The 17,923-nt window shown below is 37.3% G+C and overlaps 1 protein-coding gene across 2 annotated transcripts in view; it reads left to right on the top strand.

Annotated features, from left to right (window-relative positions):
* Window positions 1–1,027: 1,027 nt before the first annotated feature.
* Window positions 1,028–17,923, top strand: part of gad1b (glutamate decarboxylase 1b) — a 43,478-nt gene continuing 26,582 nt past the window's right edge. Inside the window, exons 1-6 of one of the 2 annotated variants that reach the window (XM_057857231.1) lie at window positions 1,028–1,190; window positions 1,888–2,004; window positions 5,095–5,151; window positions 6,594–6,728; window positions 7,126–7,368; window positions 10,636–10,726. In XM_057857231.1, the coding sequence (XP_057713214.1) occupies window positions 1,929–2,004; window positions 5,095–5,151; window positions 6,594–6,728; window positions 7,126–7,368; window positions 10,636–10,726 (602 nt within the window). In that variant the 5' untranslated portion in view covers window positions 1,028–1,190; window positions 1,888–1,928. The remainder of the gene's footprint in view (window positions 1,191–1,887; window positions 2,005–5,094; window positions 5,152–6,593; window positions 6,729–7,125; window positions 7,369–10,635; window positions 10,727–17,923) is intronic. The other variant, XM_057857232.1, reaches the window with a different exon arrangement.

The following is a 17,923-nucleotide window of genomic DNA, read 5'->3' on the forward strand; positions in this document are numbered from 1 at the left end:
GGCCATAGATGAGTTTGGAGTGTGACTGACTGAGATTGTGGACAGGTGTCTTGTATACCGATAATGAGTTAAAACAGGTGCCAATAATACAGGTAACGAGTGGAGCCTCGTTAGACCTCGTGAGAAGAAGTTAGACCTCTTTGGCAGCCAGAAATCTTGCTTGTTTGTAGGTGACCAAATACTTATTTTCCACTCTAATTTGGAAATAAATTCTTTAAAAATCAAACAATGTGATTTTCTGTTTTTTTCCACATTCCGTCTCTCATGGTTGAGGTTTACCCATGTTGACAATTACAGGCCTCTGTAATCTTTTCAAGTAGGAGAACTTGCACAATTGATGGTTGACTAAATACTTATTTGCCCCACTGTAAATAGTTTATTTGCTCAATTTTGTGGTGACTGTTTTAGGGTTGAGAATTCAGTACACGCAGTAGTCACAATGACAGTATTGGCATTTTTACAAAGAATGTTTTCATTTCTATGGCAGAATATTTAAAAAAGAATATCATATAGATTTTATCAATTTTGTATAACAACGTCATTAATTGCAAGGATCTCATTTTAAAGAAATGTAATTAAAATTGTAATAGTCGCCTAATCATTTATTAATTCAAGTGTTGATATCAACACATGTTCGAAAATAAATAAACAAGAAGTTTAAATACTTTATCTAGCTCAGGACACCTGGGGGATGTTCTCAAGGTCACGCATGAGTTTATGGTCTAAATCAAGCGAACTAAATTACACTACATCAAACCAAAATATAGGAACATATACAGATAAGGTTACCAGACAGGCGGTAAACGATTCATCAATTTAACATCTTTGAATGAACTTTTTTTTTTTTTTTTTTTTTTTTTTTGCTTTTTAATTTAATTTTCGTGTCCACTGGCAAGTCTTCTGAGTCATCAGATAGAGGTGAGGGTGTGACTGTGACTCAATTCTCTGTGTGCGTGTGTAGGTATGTGTCTTCGTGCGCGCGCGCGTGCGTGAGATGATGCGTGCGTGTGTGAACAGACCAATGGGCAGCCGCAGCTTCTCATATAAATAAGGCATCAAAATGTTCTTGAGGGAGACTGTGCTCACTTGTGCACCGCTGGAGGATATTATTGGCGTCAGACATCTGCACCTCTGAGCCTTCAGCGTCTACTTTTTGGGATTCTACTACCTGTGGGGGTTCCTCAGTGCAGGTAAGAGGTCTGCTTTTATTCCCACTGACACTCGCAGTTATTCCAAGGGTCTCAATTTAAACAGCGTCTTTTACGCATCAGGTTTATCCAAATAGGAAATAAGATCAAATTAAATGACTGAAAAATGATTCAGCTTTCCGTTTTCATTTTTTTGTGTGTGTATGTGTTGTTGTTGTTTTGCCCAACAATAGTGTAAATTATTTGGCAATATTCGTTACTGCATGAAAAGTGCAATTTGTATTGGTTTGTTTTGATCAGTTGATTTTTTAAAATTTGTTATTGATATTTTGTCTCTAGCGAATCTTATTTATTTCTTATTGTCATCTCCTTGACATAAGCTCTTTTTATTTCAACATGTCAAAAATCTCTTTGGCGTCTCTGACGGAATTTAATGGCTAATAGAGTTCAAGAAATATAGCTGCGCGTTTCCGAGATGGATGCTATCTCCATGGGCATTTATCCCTATTGTGTCAGTTCTGTCAGTGCGCAATTGTGCTTCCAAATTGCGCATCCAAGAGCACCCAGACTGGCATTGAGCATGATATCATTCTTGTGCAACACCAACACAAATTTCTTATTAGTGTTAGAACTAATATTTTTATTATTATTATCTCACTCATCAGATTGACATGCATTGAATTTACCTTTGTGATAAAGTGGCTCATTTATTATTCCAAATGGTCTGCTTTGTTTGCAGTTGAATAACAGCATTCTTGGAAATCAGATAAACAAAGAGTGATGGCCACATCAGAGCCTAGAGCCACCAGCGGCGACCAGGACCCAAACACTGCCAATTTAAGACCCTCATCCACAAGTATGTGAATTAGAACACCTTGCTATATCGACCCCCGAGGGTCGGTCACATCTAGTTTCACCGAGATGCGATGCTGTGCATGGCTTCCACTGCCAGAATAGAAGGGTGCCTTGCTCAAAGTGCGAACACTCCCTCCCTGCCTCCGTCTCTGCCGTCACCCCTCCTTTTCTGTCTGGGGGGAGCGACTCTTGCCTGGGTCATTTGCTGTGAGGGCTCCGTCGTTAATCACTGCGGTTAAAAACAGAGCCATCACAGCTGACTGTCCGACTCTCGGGTTGTCCGTCTGTCTGTCTAAGTGCAGCAGTGCGCGGAGCAGTGCGCCAGTCGAGGACATAATAATGTCACATTAGACTTTTATTTTATTTTATTTTTAATAGAATATTAAAATGCGCAGCACGTGCATTTTTATTACTTAACATATTTTAGCCTCGAATTAAACAGTTTAAATGTTTATATTATTTTCACATTTTGACTGTGTCTGTGCAGGAAAATATTGACCTTGCAATGTTCAGCGATTTTTTTATTTTTTATTTTTGCAAACATTTTTCTTAAATATAAAATATATTAGGGCTGCAGCTATCGATCATTTTAGTAGTCGATTAATCTATCAATTTGTTAGTTCGAATAATCGAGTAATCGGATTAGCTGAATTTAATGCATTGCAGAATAAATTTTAGAACAAAGGCTTGCTAAGATTGCACTTTCAAAAGAGCATTAAATGCAAATACAAAATAAAATTTCCGAGTGTTTATTCAAACTAGAATTGCACTTTCATTTAAAAATAAAATAAGTGAGCTTAGCCTCAACCGTTATAAAAAAAATTTTTTAAATGTGGCTCTATTCTTACTACAACAAAATAACCATTGGCTAACTTGCATAGCAAAAGTCTGTTAGCTTAAATGCTATAAAATGTTAACGTATTTTTACAATGCTCTTAACAAATCAGTCAAACACATATTTCCACAAAAACGCCTAAATCCATAAACTGAATTACAAATGCATTAAAAAACATATTAGTTCAAACCCAAAAAATTTGGGGGGTCTTAACAGGGATCAGCTGGATTCAGCCATTTTAAATTAGTTATGTCATTTTCACTGTTACCACTAGAGGGCAATGTATCCACCCAAATCCCCTAATCAATAAAACTGAATGCAGACACTTTCAAAATAAACAATTACAACACCACTCTAATTAAACGAATACTTGTAGCACCAACATTTGATTCGAAGCTTTGTTGTAATCGAATTACTCAAGGTAATCGATTAATCGTTGCAGCACTATAATATATATGGCGGAAAACACTCAGGTGACTTGAAATTCCGCTGTGAGACCCCCAATTTGGCCAAATTTCAAAGTTGTCCTATATGCATGTGAGATACATCATTGGAAAGCTTCATATCTCAATTTTCTGGGGGAAGAAGAATTTTGAACATGAGGACATTTAAAAATAATAATAATAATAGTTAAACAGAAAAACCTTCATTGGAGTTGAGAGCCTGCGAGAGCATAATTAAAGATGCCACGATTTTAACGAGATATTATCGCGTACCAACCTCTTTTTGATCCAAAAACTCCATGTAGCATATATCACCGAGTGTCAAGACACAGCTGTGAAAGGCCACAGCCGGATTTTGGGGGGATTTTATGGGTGAGACATGGTAATATAACAAGGGTCGCGATGCAGAAATCGCAGACATCAAGGAGTGGTCGAGATTTTCATTTTCATATATTTACCCTTTTAAATGTTTTTTTTTTTCTATTTTGCTTTGTTTGGATCGATTATTTATCATCTAACATATTGGGGAAAATGCGACTAACAATAAAATATGATTAAGGGATAGTTATGAGGTAGATATCCGTGACTTATTTACAGACGCAATTTTTTTCATTGTGACGTAATTTGTTTAAAAGTTGCGAGAATAATTTTTTAAAGTCGTTTTTTTTTTTTTTTTTTTTACGAAATATTAGACATCAATTGATGATTCTAAGTTCAAAATGACAGACATTTCGAATAATAAGTATACCGTAATTAATTACTTTAGTTTTATGGCTGGGTTGAAGCAAAAGCGGTTGCGCGACGTCTGTAAATGGGGTTTCCAGGGTAAAACAGACAAATTAAAAATAGTTCGGGGGATTAATGCGCCATAAATCTGCTATGGCAGCATATGGACATATTGTTCTATCAAACACAACAGTTCTTTTGCTGTAATAATATATATATATATATATATATATATATATATATATATATATATATATATATATATATATATATATATATATATATATATATATATATATATATATATATATATATAAAGATGCTTATTTATTTGACGTGACCCACGCACTGCTGCTGGATGACACCATAATCTTCAAATGCTTCATAATTCCAGGTTTGTGGTCGTATACGGGTGCTTCGGCCTCGTTCTTGCAACTCGAGCAAAAATCTTTTTGTTGTTGAAAATGTCTTGGATTTTGTGTTACCCCATGCAATGGCCGTGGCTCTGTCGCTTTGCATTTGGTCCCAATGGGCCTCGTCTCCGCTCACGCATGTCCACGCTTTTGTCTGTCTGGATGAGACTCCGAATGTCTGCTATAGACTTCCACGACCATCAGCAGCTCGCTCCAGTCACAAACGGTGTTTTACTCAATTAATTTCCACCCTCCTCCGTGAGTTCATTTCACGGGTGTTAGTTTCCCACACGGCTACTTTGCGTGGGTGTGGGATGCGAGCCAGCGTGTCCCTATTGATTTGGCCTACAAGTCGGAAATGTTATGACTCTTCCCATATGCAATGTAGTAATCCTCAAAATTTTAAATATTCATCTAACAAGAGAGCAAAAACATTTTATCAAAAAAATATACAGAAATCAATTTAGGATTTTAGAATATATATGGCGTAAAATAATTAAATAAACTACCAGGATAAAAAATTATAAATAAAATATTAAATTAATCCATTGAATCTCATTATCAAAAACCATGCAGATCAATAGCATCCCGCTTCACGCTTGCACTGCTTGGCCACCTTTTCATCATTCTTCCGCCGTCGTACATCACAAACTTAAAGGTCTATTCTGTTTTAGCCTACGAATATGCGTGGATGCATGGCTGTACACGGAAACTGGGCATGAGGATTTGTGGTAAGTTGTCTCATTCTGCAAATATTATGACCGTGGCCTTTATACGCGGTCCCCGGTTTATGGCAGAACGAATGTGCATTTAAGTTGGAACGCGAAGTAAGCCAATAAACATAAAAATAATAATAATAATAATAATAAAAATGACGCAAACTATATTATAGCTTTAAAAATCAGCCTGGATCCAATATTTTTTGATCATCAAATTTGCTTTATTATTGTGCATTTATCGAGTTATTGCTGCAGGGAGTCAAAAGATAACACATATATACACATAAATATGTCAACACTTTGATGATGTGTGATATGTTATACAAATGTTGTAATTGTCAGGTGGATATTGCCTTATTGCATGGTATCACCTGAGGGTCGCTGTGATTCTATTCGCAACCATTTCACTGTCCTCTTAAATAGGCCACTGTATAGAGGCTGCGAGAACAAAACTGTCACAGTGTGTTACCATCTTGGAAAGGTCAGTGGACATTACCCTGTGGGTCTGATGATGAGAGCTCCTCTCACCCACTCTGACCGCCCCCGGATCCTCCCATGTCTTTTCCATTTTCCAAGCGCGGGCCAAACATCCTCAGGACAGCAAAGGAAAAATATGTTATGATGCACACACGGTCGTTGTATGCATAATGAAAATTTACAGTACATTTGTGTGGGTGGAAATTCAGTGAAGTTTATTTCTTATTCGTGCTCCCTTCCTTGACCACATATTCGAATTGCTATATTATTATTTTAAAATTGGCAAAGTTTGTTAAGACAGCTCCTGCAAAATAACAAATAATTGATAAATGAGCAATTGGCAAATGCATTGCAATTGATTATGATTGAAATTACCTTTGAATGGGACTTCATGCCTTCGAATATTGATTTTTGGAATGTGCCTTAAAAATAAAAGATGACATTTTCTTCAAATAAATTGTATGAAATGGGGGAAAAAATGTATTTGCTTTTGAAATCCGATGCATGCGTTTATTTTTCGTTTTACCTTCTTAATTTAGCACAATTAGCGCGCCTTATGGGCCTTTGCACAGGGGGAGGATCAATCACCGAGCAGGCCTATATGCTGTGGTTCTGGCCATCCTTCATTAACCCTCCTGATGTGGGTTGGGCTGGGGTGGGGGTGAATGGCGGTACGGGGCAATAGCCGGAAGCTGTCCGGACCACTGAGCCGATCAGTGGCTGTGTGTGTGTGTGGGTGCCCGCGTCTGTGTGCGTGTGTGTGTCTGTGGGGGGTGTGGTCTAATCTATATATAGCTTAGTTTTTGTTTGGCATCCACCAATTGTTTTTTCTAACTAAGCCTAGGACTAGAAAAAAAACACATAGTGACTCTTTATTTGTTTTTTTTAATATACACATTTATATACAGGCCATTTGAAACATTGTGCAATGGAAATGTTTGGTGACAACTCGTGCACTTCCCCATGCAATACCTTAGGGTTCCTGCAGAAGAACAACAGTCTGGAGGAGAAGGGTAGACTGGGTCAAAAGAACCTGCTCTCCTGTGACAACAGTGACAGGGACGCCCGGTTTCGACGCACCGAGACAGACTTCTCGAACCTGTTTGCTCGAGGTAAGAATCACTGCCAAAACAAACCAAAAACAAATTTTCCCCTTAAAAAATATGATCAAAATCAATAAAACAACCAAAAAGAATGTGCAAGTGCCTCGTGTGGTTGCAAAATAAGGTTATGATAACAAAATGGCAACACTAAAAATGCATTATTCGATATGAAAATTAAGATTGAAATAAAATTATTGAATTTCCAAGTGTTTAAAACACGAAATATTTTATAATTGTGCCTTATTAGTTCACGCAGTACAGCTTCAAAATATGCCTATAAGGGAATGGTCTGCATTTTGTGGTTGTTTTAAAATGTGAAACAACAAAATTAAATCTGTTGATATATTTTCCCATGCTTATGATATTTGTATTGCAATATTTAAAAATATTTTCCTTTTAATTCGAGATCTGCTGCCTGCAAAGAATGGAGAAGAACCGACCATGCAGTTTTTACTGGAGGTGGTTGACATTCTTACCAACTATGTGAAGAAGACGTTCGATCGCTCCACCAAGGTGTTGGACTTCCACCACCCTCATCAGCTCCTGGAAGGCATGGAGGGCTTCAACCTGGAGCTGTCTGACCAGCCCGAGTCTCTTGAGCAGATCCTAGTGGACTGCAGGGACACACTCAAATATGGCGTCCGGACAGGTAAAGACATGTGCACTTAATATATAAAACTGAGCTTAATGTATAATTTCTTAGAAAGGGAAAATCCAATCACTGATCATCGCTAAATGAAAAAAATACGCAGTATATAGTAAATATTTGTCTAATCAGAAATTAATCCAGACTTTTCACGAGAATCTGTTGGCAGTCCACACTGCCTTAATCATTGTCCCCATGGTATTAATTCACTTGACGCCTCTCTGCTCTCATCTCACTTATTAAAGCAAGTGTCGCCCGAGGGCACCCTTACGCGGCCGGTTTGCTGCAGTTAAAACGACAGCGTTAAAACTGTCCCCTGGGTTTCATACAGTATATCACTATGTGTCTACATCACGTTAAACTCGAGTGATTTGTGTTTGCTTTTTTGAGAAACACTATATAGTGAGACTATGAGCTGGCCGTGGTACTGAACACAACTACAGTACATGTCTCAATTAGGGCTGTCAAACGGTTAAAATTTTTAATTGAGTTAATTACAGCTTAAAAATTAGTTAATCGTAATTAATCGCAATTAATCGCAATTCAAAGCATCTATAAAACATGCCATATTTTTCTGTAAATTATTGTTGGAATGAAAAGATAAGACACAAGACGGATATATACATTCAACATACGGTACATAAGTACTGTATTTGTTTATTATAACCATAAATCAACAAGATGGCATTAACATTATTAACATTCTCTTAAAGCAATCCATGAATAGAAAGACTTGTAGTTCTTAAAGGATAAATGTTAGTACAAGTTATAGAAATTTTATATTAAAACCCTTCTTAATGTTTTCGTTTTATTAAAATTTGTAAAATTTTCAATAAAAAACAAACTAGTAGCTCGCCATTGTTGATGTCATTACACCATGCTCACTCCCCAAACCCATAAAATCATTTGGACCCAAGCGCCAGCAGAGGGCGCCAAATAACAAAAAACAAGTAACAAGCGGACATTACACTTCTGTCATTTCAATCTGAGCGGGCCATGTGCGTTAATTGCGTCAAATATTTTAACGTGATTAATTTAAAAAATTAATTACCGCCCGTTAACGCGATAATTTTGACAGCCCTAGTCTCAAACCAATATTGTTTACTGGGAACAAAAGAACAATGGGTTCCTAAGATCAATAACAATATTTCTGCCTTTTCAAATATTTTTTTAAGGTTTAGTATTTTAGTTGCAGGATTGTTTATAACATTATTTTACTTTATGAACATAGGACATATCGACGTAACACCTTCCAATTTATAAGCAGACACAATTTATAGCACATCATTAAATCAAACGTCATTCAAACTCATGGTTTCAAAATGAGACTAAAATTATCACATAACAAAAAGCTAAATAGCATTAGCAAATAATGGCACAACAGAATGAAATTAACAGAAGAAATATAATTAGCACAGAAAATGAAATTTGAATGTTATTTAAATCTGTAGGGCTGCAATGCATGCTGGGAGGCATGAGGCATGTTGGACATTGTTTACAGCCATCTAAATTTGTTGCTCGCAAATTAAAGCAAAAACTGGCCTATGATGACACATCTTAAAAAAAGAGTTAGGAAAAAAAAACCTTCAGTTTTCATTTTGTTACATTCGAATGTCCTATAGGACATATGGCAGTTTTTGCTTTAACTTGCGAGCTACAAATTTAGAAGCGCCCTCAACACTGTTCAACATGCCTCATGCCTCCCAGCATGCATTGCAGCACTTGAGATTCAAATAACATTCAAATTTCATGTTCTTCGCTAATTATTTCTTCATTTAATTGTATTCTGTTGTGTCATTAACTGCTAGTATGCTATTTAGTTTGTTGTTATGTGATAATGTTAGCTTCACATTGAAACCATGCCTTTGAATGACCTTTGATTTAATTAATTTCTATTAATGTCAATATTTTTGTCTTTTCTAATATTTGTCAAGGTTTAGTATTTCAGTTGCAGTACTGTTTATGCTATTTTTCACTTTATTAACATAGGACATATGGATGTAACAACATGAAAAGTGACTTGACTTAGGAGTTTTTATTTTACCTAATTCTGTCTTCATCGGCAAGTTTATGCTTTAACTTGCGAGCAACAAATTAAGAAGCGCCCTCAACACTGTCCAACATGCCTCATGCCTCCCAGCATGCATTGCAGCACTAGAGATTTGCTAGTATGCTATTAAGTTTGATAATTTCATTTCATTTTGAAACCCTGACTTTGAATGACCTTTGATTTAATGATTTATTATATTAATTGTCAGCATTTCTGCCTTTTCAAATATCTTTTTAAGGTTTAGTATTTTTGTTGTATTATTGTTTATGCTAATTTTTGTCTTTATTGATATAGGGCATATGGATGTAACAGCAAGAAAAGTGACATGACTTAGAAGGGTTTTTTCCCCCCTATTTTTTTATTAAGATGTGTTATTATAGGTTTTTATCGGTTGTCGCTTACAGTTTTTGCTTTAACTTGCAAGCAAAAAATTTAGTAGCACCCTCAACACTGTCCAACATGCCTCATGCCTCCCAGCATGCATTGCAGCACTAGAGATTTAAATAACATTAAAATTTCATGTTCTGTGCTAATTATTTCTTCAGTTAATTTTCATTCCGATGTGTCATTAATTGCTAGTATGCTATTTAGTTTGTTGTTAGTTGATAACTTTAGTTTCATTTTAAACCATGACCTTGAAAGACCTGTGATTTAACAATCTGCTATTAATTGTCTCGGCTTATAAATTGGGTGGAAGCCTCTACTTCTGTTACACAATGTAAGCGGTAATTATTCTTCTCTGTAATGAGTGCCACAAAGTGACTAGTGGCTATTTGTGGAGAAATGCAGGCTATATTGCTTAAATCATTTGGCAGTGAATTTGCACCCAGGGACCCTGCCCATCCCGCTCATGCCAAAAAATACCACTGACTGTATCGTAATGTTACAAATATGTATACTCAAATCATTGCCTTTCTGAGAATTTTTCATCTAAATATTGTACCGCCTTCATAAAACTGCCCTACCTAACGCTGAGACCAACTGCAGCTTAAATATGTGAATACTTACACCACATTTACACGCCATTTATATCCATGACTGCATTTAAGCTGTAGGCATTTTTTTAGGCTGACTGTGTGCGTGCGCCTTGAGTCTAAATGGCTGTCACATTATAACCTTGTTACCAGAGTGGTTCAGCAATCTGTTTAGGTTTGGTATAGGCTCCCAAAAGGCATTAGCGACAGCAGCATTATATTTTACAGTATGTGTATGTTTCTCAGGTCACCCTCGCTTCTTCAACCAGTTGTCCTCAGGTTTGGACATTATTGGCCTGGCAGGAGAGTGGCTCACCTCCACTGCCAACACAAACATGTAAGTCATACACTCTTGTCTTTATTGACGCGCTTGTGTTTGACACAAATAATGGAAACCCCCGTCTGCATGCCGTGACAGAATATGCCGTTTGTAGGCCACATGGCTCTCTGTAGCACCGCTAGTCATTGTAAATGTTATTTTTTTCCCCCTGTGGAGACTTGTGAGCTGATAGAGTTGTCGAGCTGCCCTGTGTATTTCAGTCTGTCCCGCCCCAGGGGTGGTTAGATTGCATATTGATCGCAGGTCACAGTTACATTGACGCCTAGTCTGATAGAGGGCAGGAACCACATCAACTTCACACCTTTTTGCAGCATAGGCGCACCCAAACACATTCTGGCTCCCAATAAAAATATTCTTTCACATTGTATAACACCACAATGCTCAATGTGCCCTTTGCTAAATGTGAGCAGTCCATTTTTTGTCCTTCGCCTGGATAAAATGTGGAATAAATGAAGAAAATATGTCACGAGTTATAAAGAACCTACTATGTGTTTTATAAAATTACAAAATTGATATAATAAAGTCAACATTATGGGTGAAAGAAGTTAGAGTAGGCTACATAGCAATGACATTTAATCTGCAATCACGTTTAATGAATAGGTCACGTCTACGTTAATTGACACTTTCTGCTCATCATTTTTAATTAACCTTCTGAAATGCTAAGAAATACACTTTATCCCTGAGTGTATTTGTCTGGGTCGGGGGTTTGCAACCCGTGTTTTGAGAGCTGCATGCAACTCTTTAGCGCTGCCCTAGTGGCTCCCTGGAGCATTTTCAAAAATGTTTGAAAATGAAAAAAGATGGTTGAGGGGAGTAATATTTTTTGTTTTAATATGGTTTCTGTAGGAGGACAAAAATGACACAAACATTCTTAACGTTTTCCAATGTTGTAAAATGTGTAGAATAAATATTAAATTTCAACATTTCTCTCAACGAAGATTTGTGTCATAGCCTGCGATGCATGTTTCTATCAGCAGGGCGGGATGCCAGGCAGGTGGCTATTGTAAACAAACAGGCAGCCGAGTACCCAGTTGGGAATGAGAGATAAAGTGCGATTCCATTATTTCTGAAGAACTTAGAGGTGCGCAAAAATAGATTTAAGAAGTGGTTTGCATCACCAAACTCCACTACTGCTGCATGTTTTGTTGAAACCCGGGAGATAATAAAGCGTCGAAAACCGTTCACAGATAGTGAGTGCATGAAGGAGACATTTGTCAACATATCAGAATACCTATTTGCAGACTTCAAAAACAAAACCGAGATAATAAAGAAAATCAAAGACATGCCCAGATATGGGGCATGTTATGCACGTTCCATTTTGTTGTATTTCAAAAACCTCCAAATAAAAACGACATCAAAAATCGGATTACTTTATTGCATTTCTATAATTTCATAAAAGAAATGAAACAATTCATTAATATTGTAATGAAGTTACACTTGAGGTGGCATCATACAACAGAGTAGTCACGTGGTACGTTGGATGCACTGCAGGAAAATTATACATAAAATCATGAAAGCAAGCTATGTACTTAGTCGTTTTGATAGTGGGCTTACTGTATATAGCTAATATGTTTGTTTTTTGTTTTTTTTGGGTGTAAAATGGCTCTTTCAACATTTTGGGTAGCCAACCCCTGGTTTGGGTCAATCGAAAATGAGGAGTGATTATTTTAAATTAATGATAAAATGTTTATGTAACTTTATGAAATCTCAGTTACATTTCCTTGTTGCTATTACCTAGTACATGTTTTGCTATAAATGGTTGTAAATTGTATAAGTTACTGTGGGTTTTGCACATGTTGGCGTCCCTTTGAGCAGTGGTTCTCAAGCGTTAGTACAGATACAAGTACTTACTTAGAAGTAAAAGCACGAGTACGCGGGCTCCCTCTAGAGGTAAGTGAAAAACTGAATTGAATCCACCATAGCCCCTACAAGTACTGTATATCAAGTACAATTCAATCACACCACAAAGATTCACTTTAATGTTTTAGAATGGTTTCTTTTAAGATCTTTAGCATCAACTTCCAATGGTAATACCATTCAACTTACTCCTGAAATACATTATATTTTTCCCTGCAAAATCTGAGCACAGTGTTAATGTTCAATCTGGCGCTTTATGAACATAGTATGCCTTGGTCTTCTCTTTAAAATTTTTAAACATTTGGGCTTACCACACTAGCCACAACGGTGGTACTCGCAGACAGAGCTGAGTAGTAACGCATTACATTTACTTAAGTTACTTTTTGAGTAGCAGTTTCACCATACCATACTTTTTACTTTATCTTGTGCAGGGCCGGCCCAGGCCATTTGGGGGCCCTAAGCAAAATAATGCCAAGGGGCCCATATTTTTGGCCCACTATTACATCACAATGTACTGTGAAACCCATACATGCAATCCAACCCATGCGTCCATATTTTGTATATTAATCAGATTTTGTTGCACTGCATTCTTCAAACTTTTCACCCCAATGTCAGTACTTACAGTAGATAGCGCCAAACCTTTTTCTAAAAGAGGAAAAGAACAAAATTAAAGAAGAACTTTTATTTTTTAAGCTTGTAATCAAGTATCAAAACTCACAAAAGTCAAATAAAGCAAACTGTAGGAAACAAAATAGAATATAAATTAAACAATTGCCAGATTGGGGGCCCCCTAGTGGTCAGGGGCCCTATGCAACTGCATAGTCTGCGTATAGGCTGGGCCGGCCCTGATCTTGTGAAGAAACACTATCCTTACTAAACTACTTTGGGCTGCACTGGAGTCATTACATTTGTTTTCCTCTCTATTTTACAAAGTAGATTTTACTTAATTTTCAATTTTCCGTAAGATCTTTAAAACATTGTTATAAATAAACTATGCCGTCAATGTTACTCGAAAGCGCAAATTTCAATCTCTCTTCCAGTTTTTTATTTGGCACTGTTAGACCACAGAAAACCGGAGATATGTTGGTTTTCATTTCATGGTAAGAAATATTTTTTGTTTACGAGACGGTTATTCGTGCTCTTAGGAAAGGTGGTGTTTCATTTCTGTAAATTATTCTAGTCGGAATTCAATTATTATTTTTTTTTTTTAGCCTAACATGGTAATGTAATAGGTTATAGTACAGTATAATAATAATAGTTCATATAGCTGATGTGCTGAAAAAAATACACCATTGTAAAAAAAAAAAAAAAAGAAATTAGGACTGTCAAATTTAACGCATTAACGGGCGGTAATTAATTTTTTTGATTAATCACGTTAAAATATTTAGCGCATTTAACGCATGCGCGGAATGACCCGCTAATGCATTGGCTCAAACAGATTACAATGACACACTTGAGAGCTAAGAGGCAGAGAAAGGTGTCTTGTTTTGTGCTTTTTCTTAACAAAGGTATACCACATGCGATGTGCTGGCACTTTGTTTCTTTATTAGCACATTCAGCTTCAACATTAACACAGCTTACAGCTCTCGGCAGGCCGTAACTCTAACTCACTCCTGCATCATGTGAGTAAACAGCATTGGCGCCGCTGCACTTCTATCTCAGAACATTACAAAAGGCGAGTGGACACAGGCGTTCATTGGACCGCGCCGTTTTTTGGCATAAGCTTCGGCAACTCCTTCACAACAAACATAAGTATCATTTAGTGAAAGCACAACAAAAATAATATCTCTCAAAAAAATATATATATATTCACAAAAAGAAGAGCGCTTCAATCTGTATTAATGAGGCCCTATTCTCACACAGTTAAACAACAGTGCAAAGAGAACTGGCATTCCCAATCAAAATAGCCATGCAACATACACATACAGTGGGGCAAATAAGTATTTAGTCAACCAATAATTGTGCAAGTTCTCCCACTTGCAAATATTCGAGGCCTGTAATTGTCAACATGGTTAAACCTCAACCATGAGAGACAACGAGAGACAGAATGTGGAAAAAAAAACAGAAAATCACATTGTTTGATTTTTGAATAATTTATTTGCAAATCATGGTGGAAAATATGTATTTGGTCAATACCAAAAGTTCATCTTAATTCTTTGTTATGTACCCTTTCTTGGAAATAACAGAGGCCATATGTTTTCTGTAACTCTTCACAAGCTTTTCACACACTGTTGCTGGTATTTTGGCCCATTCCTCCATGCAGATCTCCTCTAGAGCAGTGATGTTTTGGGGCTGTCGTTGGGCAACACGGACTTTCAACTCCCTCCTCACCCCGTGGCGTCATGCTGAAAGACCCAGCCACGTCTCATCTTCAATGCCCTTGCTGATAGAAGGAGATTTTCACTCAAAATCTCTCGATACATGGCCCCATTCATTCTTTCCTTTACACAGATCAGTCGTCCTGGTCCCTTTGCAGAAAAACAGCCCCAAACCATGATGTTTCCACCCCCATGCTTCACAGTGTGTATGGTGTTCTTCGGATGCAATTCAGCATTCTTTCTCCTCCAAACACGAGAACCTGTGTTTCTACCAAAAAAAATCTATTTTGGTTTCATCTGACCATAACATATTCTCCCAAGCCTCCTCTGGATCATCCAAATGCTCTCTAGCGAACCGCAGACGGGCCTGGACGTGTACTGGCTTCAGCAGGGGGACACGTCTGGCAGTGCAGGATTTGAGTCCCTGCGGCGCATTGTGATAGAAGCCTTTGTTAATGTGGTCCCAGCTCTCTCTAGGTCATTCACTAGGTTCTGGGATTTTTGCTCACAGTTCTTGTTATCATTTTGATGCCACGGGGTGAGATCTTGCATGGAGCCCCAGATCGAGGTAGATTATGAGTAGTCTTGTATGTCTTCCATTTTGTAGTAATTGCTCCCACAGTTGATTTCTTTGCACCAAGCCTTTTACCTATTGCAGATTCAGTCTTCCCAGTCTGGTACAGGTGTACAATTTTGTCTCTGGTGTCCTTCGGCCAGGGGTCGCTTTAACCGAATATTTTCCGTCGTTGACCGATTTTTTAAAACGGTGACGGAAAAAACTGAAGTCCATCTGTCATTTTGACAGGTTGCAATTCACACCCCAGACCACAGGGTGGCAAGTGAGCATATTAATTAGCTATTGTCTCTCTTGATGCATGACGTTGTTGGCCTTACTCGGAAAAATGTCAAGGCAACAGAGTGTCCGAAGTTTCTTCAAAAAGCCCCAAAACAACGATGGTGTTGACAAAAGAGGTGAAAAAAGAGGGACTGCACAAGCGGGCACGCAATTCAAGTCCATGCGCACAAGGAGGAAGGTGTGAGACTATGTTCAGGCCACACCAGGTGAACTGTTAATTTCATTGTTCCATATGTAGCCTACCTACTGGGGCCACAGTCAGCTGTTTTTGTCACTGCGGAGAAAAAGTTACATATTCATCTGCTTGATGTGTGATGGCACGGTGTGGATTCTCTGTTAAGCTTGTTCGGACAGAATATTAATTTAAACTGAATGAAAACTAAATACTATTGAATATGTTGAAGCGGTATGCAATGTTAAAAGTCTTGTTAGCTCAAATTGCTGTGTCCAGCCGCTGTAGCTCTGCAGCTTTCTGTGAACTCTCTATTCATATTCAAGCCGGAACGCGCGCGGCTCTTAAGTGTCTCTGTCACGTGACTGTGTCGTAGCCGGTAACGCGCTCGGCCAAATGGACACACAAGTACGGAAGGTGAATTATGCCAAACAAAGGGTCACCACAATGTCATTATTATCATTTTAAAAATTTAAGTGACGGGTAAAAATAGATTATGACCGGATTTTTATGACCCTGTCAGTCAAAATGACAGACAACTAAAAAGTCTAGCGCAACCTCTGCCTTCGACAGCTCTTTGGTCTTGGCCATAGTGGAGTTTGGAGTTTGACTGACTGAGTTTGTGGACAGGTGTCTTTTATAAAGATAATGAGTTAAAACAGGTGCCATTAATACAGGTAACGAGTGGAGCCTCGTTAGACGTCGTTAGACTTCGTTAGAAGTTAGACCTCTTTGACAGCCAGAAATCTTGCTTGTTTGTGGGTGACCAAATACTTATTTTCCACTCTAATTTGGAAATAATTGTTTTAAAAATAAAACAATGTGATTTTCTGGGGGGGGGGGGGGTCCACATTCTGTCTCTCATGGTTGAGGTTTACCCATGTTGACAATTACAGGCCTCACTAATATTTTTAAGTGGGAGAACTTGCACAATTAGTGGTTGACTAAATACTTATTTGCCCCACTGTAAAACTTACACTTTGGTCAAACGCTATTCAAACATTTCATTTAGTTCAACAAATACACTGGATGACAATATTAATTCACAATACACAAACTAACAGAGGTCAAGTACATTGTGAAGCCAGCACTCAAATGACGTGAATTACAATGGATGGACCAGTAAACAGGAAACTACGGCGTCAGTCGAGGGAATAAACACACTTTTTGGCTTGATTTCTAGGTTAATTTAAAACTCGCCATTTACACCTTGTGGTGTATTTAGTGTATCTTGTTTGTTTTTTGATTGAAAATTTTACAGATTTTATTAAAACGAAAACATTAAGAGGGGTTTTAATATAAAATTAGCATAACTTGTACTAACATTTATCTTTTAAGAACTACAAGTCTTTCTTGTGGATCCTTTTAACAGAAAGAATGTTAATAATGTTAATGCCATCTTGTGGATTTGTTATTATAATAAACAAATACAGTACTTATGTACAGTATATTGAATGTATATATCCGTTTTATGTCTTATCTTTCCATTCCAACAATAATTTACGGAAAAATATGGCATATTTTAGAGATGGTTTGAATAGCGATTAATTACGATTAATTAATTTTTCAGCTGTGATTAACTCGATTAAAAATTGTAATCGTTTGACAACCCTAAAAAAATTAGACATTGGAAGCAGTTACTCATTACTTGAGTATCCTTTTTACCGAATACTTTTAACTTCAACTTGTGTAAATATTTTGGATGACTACTTTATAATTTGACTTGAGTAATATTATTTAGAAGTAACGCTACTCTTACTTGAGTAAAATTTTTGCCTACTCTACCAACCTCTGCTTGTAGAACAAAGTACTTTTTGAGGTGGTACATGCTGGAAAATGCTTAAGAACTACTGTACTAAAGAAATATTTATGTGTGCTCTGGGACAGAAGTACAATGGCCATATAATTCTTCATAAGATGAGCAGCACAACGTATTCGGAATATTTCAGTGGTCATTTATTTTACTCACTTGGCTCAAGAAAAAAAGATCA

The sequence above is a fragment of the Corythoichthys intestinalis genome, chromosome 14 (genome assembly GCF_030265065.1).
Source record: "Corythoichthys intestinalis isolate RoL2023-P3 chromosome 14, ASM3026506v1, whole genome shotgun sequence".
NCBI lineage: Eukaryota > Metazoa > Chordata > Actinopteri > Syngnathiformes > Syngnathidae > Corythoichthys > Corythoichthys intestinalis.